Raw genomic sequence first — 6000 nt, forward strand, 5'->3', positions numbered from 1 at the left:
GGATGCTGATCGCCATCGCGCGACCCTCAACTGCAGATGCTGATCGCCATCGCGCGACCCTCAACTGCGGATGCTGATCGCCATCGCGCGACCCTCAACTGCGGATGCTGATCGCCATCGCGCGACCCTCAACTGCGGATGCTGATCGCCATCGCGCGACCCTCGACTGCGGATGCTGATCGCCATCGCGCGACCCTCAACTGCGGATGCTGATCGCCATCGCGCGACCCTCAACTGCGGATGCTGATCGCCATCGCGCGACCCTCAACTGCGGATGCTGATCGCCATCGCGCGACCCTCAACTGCGGATGCTGATCGCCATCGCGCGACCCTCAACTGCGGATGCTGCTCGCCATCGCACAACCCTGAACGATTGCCCGCTGACGCATGCTGCTCCTCATCGCACCACCCTGAACGATCGCCCTCCTGCAGATGCTGATCACCATCGCACCCTTTCACGCGATCATTCACCTGCGCATGCTGCTCGCCATCGCACAACCCTGCACGATTGCCCGCTTACGCATGCTGCTCCTCATCGCACAACCCTGAACGCACGCGATCATTCACCTACACATGCTGCTCGCCATCGCTTACCGCCAGCGATCTTCTTCACCTACGCGGCAGCACGATCCCTCGGCGCGCCCGCGCGATCGCTCGCCTGCGCGCCCGCGCGATCGCTCGCCTGCGCGCCCGCGCGATCGCTCGCCTGCGCGCCCGCGCGATCGCTCGCCTGCGCGCCCGCGCGACCGCTCGCCTGCGCGCCCGCGCGACCGCTCGCCTGCGCGCCCGCGCGACCGCTCGCCTGCGCGCCCGGGCGACCGCTCGCCTGTGCGCCCGCGCGACCACTCGCCTGTGCGCCCGCGCGACCACTCGCCTGTGCGCCCGCGCGACCATAGTTCGCGGCGAATTCCACAGCCGGTGGTAGCAGCAGGGACGCGTGCTCCTAGGCGGCACTCGGGATCACCTCCATCCAAGCACAGGTTGGTAGTGCAGGACGAAGACAGGTCAGTACAGCATTCTTCCCACCTTCTTTTCAGGCAGGAACCGTCGCGTCCTCTCCAAAGGATCGCCCGATCCCTTTCACCTTAGTGAGGATTTCGGACTCTGTGTCCTTGGAGCAGCAGACATGGTTTGATCCGCTGGCACGGGCGTTAATGAGGGTTATGAAACCAGCACTCACCGGCCAGGGTAACAAACCAGCGGCTGTCTCTCCTACGCTGAAGAGAAAGAGAGGAGTGGACTTCGTGGTGACTTCCCCCAGGGCGAAGTTGGTTCCCAAGAGGTCGGTCTCGAGGGTCCCCTCTCCTGCACGAGTACTCTCTCCTTCTCCCGCCCTGGAAGGATTTTTGGCGGGGAGGCTTTCCGTTCAAGATTTCTCCATCGGACAAGGGATGACTGCTTACCTCTTCCTCTGGGAGCTTACCAGGTTCTTTCCCTCCTCGGTTACGGCCCGAGGTTTGGTTCAAGGAAGCTACAGGAAGATCAAGGGTACTTCCTCCTCTCGAGCTCAGGCACCTTGGCCTTTCGTCGTTAAGTATCTACTTGCGGACAAGCTCGATGTTGTACCATCTGGACGCGCTGACTGAAGGCTTCCTTCGGGTGTCTCATCTGTGGAGGTCAACGACCTCAGACACCCTTCCATCCTTGAGAAGAGTTTTGTCTTTGCCCAAGGACAGAGACTTAGACATCTGCTGTGCGGAGTAAATCGACTTCCGGTTTCACTCCTCCAAGGCGCTTTCTTCCAGACTCTGCAGGGCTCCAGCTCCCTTTTCTTTCAACCACGTCGGCCTAAGTTATCGGCTACGACAACTGGGACAAGGTGTCCAATTGCAGTTTCCTCCTGTCAGGAACAGATGGCACGGGAGACTCCCCCGGGGGGGCATAGTCCTAAAAGGAGTTCACGAACTCTAGGATTGCAGGTTTTTTTCCGCTGGGAGGATGCTTAAGGTTACTCATCCGAATGACAGCTTCCCGATGCCCATTCCCGCACAATCTCTGGGAGTAGCCAAGGATATCGCGCCTGCCGTCTCTGTCAGCGGATTCAGTGTCTCTGAACCTCTATGCCATAGCATCAGCAGAGTTGCCCGGTTGGGCAGAATGATCCATACCTTAGGCGAAGGTCTTCCTTAGGATCATCGACGGCTTCACCCCCGGCCCCCTCAGTCGATCCTTTCTTGTAAGGAAGGATCTGAGAGGGGATGTCCATAGTCGACCTCTCAGCCCTGATCAAGTTTGTCGAACAAACTTCGGCCAGCGTAGACCAGCAGAATCGATCAGACTGGTAACGAGGCGACAGGACTCCTTTAACCCTGGATCGGAAGGACGGGTACTTTCAGTTTCCATTCCATCCATCTTCCAGGGTGCTCGTCGAATTCAGCCTAAACTGCAAGTATTCCTGCTTATGATGCAGTGTGGCTATCCTGCCGTGGCATAGCAGGTTTGTTTCCCCAGAGAACTCTCCCTGCCTTCCTCTTGGCCGCTCAGGTGCAGACTTCCGCCTCCTCTGCTGTTTGGAGGGCTGGTCAACTCCGGTAGGCTCGGGTTTCGACCTTCTTCAGCGCCGGGAAAAGCTTCCGAATGCTGACCATGAGTGTGGGCTCATGGTATTTTGCTTGGAGCCTTCTCTTCCTCTGCCTCAACATCTGGAGTATCTGGCCATGATATTGAGTCAACCGCCTTACCACGTTGGAAACCCCGCTTCTCGTCCGTCCAGCGAGGTTAAGCAACGTCGGTACTTGGATGGGTGACCACCTGGGGACGCCAGATTCTGTTACCACATCCTCCGAGCCTTCCTTTCGGTTGACTGTGGCAAGACTGAGGAGAGTCGCAGTACCTGTTCTCAGTCAAGCAGAGTTTTCAGCCCTACCTTGGAACGTTTCCTAGTTCTTCTTTCCTCACTGACCCGTTTATAGTCCGAACGGTCGCCTCAGGATAAGTTCCATGTGGGGCGATCCAAGTTCCGGTGGCTTCAGGCAATGTTTAACCGGACTCCCTGGCCCTATGGGACCAGCGGAACTATTAAAACCTGCAATGGGTGTTGACCTATGGAGCCTCTTGATGGTAGTGGATATTCTCGTCCTTTCCCCACATTCTTGATGCGGTTCTCGGACTCGTCAAAGGAAAGGGAGGGGGGCATGTTCCGGTCCAGGCCTATGGTCAAGACCTGAAGGATACCTCTCCATCATTCAGGCAGGCTTAAGGGCCTTAGTCTGGCCCCTCTTCAGATCCTACCGCTCCTGCCAAGTCGCCCCGTTGCGTGTCGACTTCATGCTAACCAGCAGGGGACGCATTTTCACACCTTCACATCTTGCAGTAGAGATACCGGGATGATTGAGATTCTCTCAATTCCACCATCGGCTCTCTCATTCCAGGCAGGGGAATGTTTCTCTCAGACTATCCGAGCAGAGCCTCATAGAGAGAGTGTACCTAGGGGTCTTTGACCTTGGGTAACCAGCAAGTGCTGGTCTGGGGGACCTGATCGCGACAGCTTGGAACCTCAAGCTTCCGCTAGTTTTCCCCCCAGTCTCAGACCCCGAGACTCTGGCAAGATGCATTCCGGTGATGGTGGGACAACTTCGACGCCTGCGTCTTCCCTCCTTTTTGTCTGCGGACAATGGGTCTCAACAAAACCAGGTTGTCTGTCAACCTTTCAATGGGAGAGCTCCACTGGGACTATGCGCAGAACGGTTTCTGGACCCTCTGCTTCCCCTGACGGAACTCCCGGGAGAGCTTCTCCCACGGCGCAGACTACTCAAGCAACCACACTGCGACATCTCTCCCGAACCGGGGCGTCGCTTCGGCTTCATGCCTGGAGACAATACGCTTCCTCCTCTAGAAGAGACAACCCGCTACAGTCGCGGTACGGAGGTCGCGTCATCTGCGATAGTCATCCACAGGGGTCTCCCAGGCAAAGTGAAGAGTCTAAGGTGGTTGGTGCCGTGGGAGATATACCTCTTCCCGTGAGGCCTCTTCTCCAGCAATAACGGTCTTATTGCCTTTCGGCGGGAGGAAACTCCTTTCCGCTCTTGGCAATGAAGCCTGTCGCTCAGCCTTTCCCTGACCTTCAGGCTTAAAGGAATAACTTTTTCCTGCCCGCTGGATCTATCCTCGCTCATGCGAAGCTACGATCGTCCCTGCCCTAGTCGGAGGAAGACCTCCAACTTGGAGCATGGCTCGGACTTTTAGTCCTTTAAGAGATCTTCTCAAGACCCTTTTACGACAGGCCTCGGATTGTATTCCGCCTTGGGTCTTCTGCTCACTCTGGCCACGGCCAGTGTGTAAGCAATCTTCTTGGTCTCTTACTACTCCCCCCCTTTCTAAGGAAGAGGGGAAGGCAACATTCAGGCTCGCTCCTGAGTTGTTGGCTAGACTCAGAATCTGAGGGTCCCGACCCTTCGGTCCGATTCATTCAAGATTTTGAGTCTCCATTCTGTGTCTGATGTCCCAAGACCTTCTCTTTCTTGCCAGTACAGGAATCGAGAGGTTAGCGCTGGGAACAGCTGCAGTTTGGCCTCAGTTGCAGCCGATTTGGGAACACAAGGAGGACATGGGGGGAGAGTCACCAGTATACCTCTTCAGCCCGGACTCGAGGACATTCATCTCGACCTGTCTTCAGACCCTCCCCCGTCACGTCGCCCTACAGCACGATGTTGGATACATCGCAACGTCCCTCGCCTTCGAGTAATACTACTCTGTGACGCAGGTGCTACAAGCTGGAGTCTGGAAGCGTCTGATGACCTTCGCAGCCCGCTTCCTGCAGGGCGTGACCCACAGGAGTCTCGATACGTTTTCTATCGCTCTGTGGTGGCTACACAACAGCTGGTCTAACCTCAGGCTCCTTTTTGGACAGGTAGCAGAAGGTTGAGGGCATTGTTATCAGGTTTTAGTCTGCATGAACGAAAGAAGTATGTCTGGCCCTTACTTCTTTCTTCATCATCCCCTCTACGGGGAAGCAGCATCCTGGTCTCTGCATAGCTGACCTCGAACCTCTGCAGGTAAACCATGCTTCCTTGTGTTCCGAGTATTGAGTCAATACTGTCGCGTCCCCCATACCCTGACAAGGTGGTATTGGGAACGTCCTAACCCAGAGTTCCTTCTGGAACTCCAGGTCAACTGCCTAGGACGGGTCACACTTCTTCCTTCACACACAAGCTTACGTAGGCCACATGGTTCCTTGCGGTGCAAGGAACTTGTGAGGTGCAGGGACTCCTTTTCTCGAGTGCGACTCACTCGGATTCTGAGTCCCCGGGTAAAGCCAAAGCCAGTATGGCTGGGGACTTTCCACCCTTCCTAAGGGATAAGTCACCCTTTGTAAATAGCGTGGTTTGTATTTCGGTTACGGAACAAATGACAAATTCGAAGATAATTTGTATTTTTCCTAACCATACAAACCTTAGCTATTTACACATATTTGCCCGCCAGCCCTGTCCCCCAAGACAAGTCCTACCTCTAAGTGAAAGTGAGTATTCACCTGTGTGTGAGGGGGAGGAGGGGTAGCTAGCTACCACTCCCCTACCCCCCCCGCTAACTAGCGCGGGGGTAATACACCCTCGTTAAATTCTAATGGCTCGCCATTTCAGCTACGCTAAAAGTAATAACCCTTTGTAAATAGCTAAGGTTTGTATGGTTAGGAAAAATACAAATTATCTTCGAATTTGTCATGCTACAGCCATGAAAAATTCTTTAAATCTATTTCGACAGAAGGGATTTCAAGAAGAATTTTAAGGCTAGAGTGTAGAATAGAAAGAATACATATGAGGGAATTTAAGATTTGGAATTATTTTTTTATTGTATAGTGATCCATTATTGATTGGAGATCGATAGGTGATTATGCAAATAACATCCAAATTAGCAGAGATGAACTCCTGGCCCCTTGCCCCCAGCACGAACCATGGAAGACAGGAACGAAGCATAAGTTGCTGTTCCTGTGACTGCTCCTGGTGCTGCCGGATTGTTTCGTACGGTTTTTACGTTGAAGTCCTTTCCAGCCACTTCCGGCCC

General features: G+C 54.8%; 1 protein-coding gene across 3 annotated transcripts in view; it reads right to left on the bottom strand.

The window, feature by feature from the left end:
- Positions 1-5687: 5687 nt before the first annotated feature.
- Positions 5688-6000, bottom strand: part of LOC137624540 (aspartate dehydrogenase domain-containing protein-like) — a 33315-nt gene continuing 33002 nt past the window's right edge. For 2 of the 3 annotated variants that reach the window (XM_068355427.1, XM_068355428.1), the window contains exon 6: positions 5689-6000. This exon is cut by the window's right edge and continues 37 nt beyond it. In XM_068355427.1, coding sequence (XP_068211528.1) covers positions 5848-6000 — 153 coding nt within the window. In that variant the 3' untranslated portion in view covers positions 5689-5847. The other variant, XM_068355426.1, reaches the window with a different exon arrangement.

This window comes from Palaemon carinicauda, chromosome 31 (genome assembly GCF_036898095.1).
Source record: "Palaemon carinicauda isolate YSFRI2023 chromosome 31, ASM3689809v2, whole genome shotgun sequence".
NCBI lineage: Eukaryota > Metazoa > Arthropoda > Malacostraca > Decapoda > Palaemonidae > Palaemon > Palaemon carinicauda.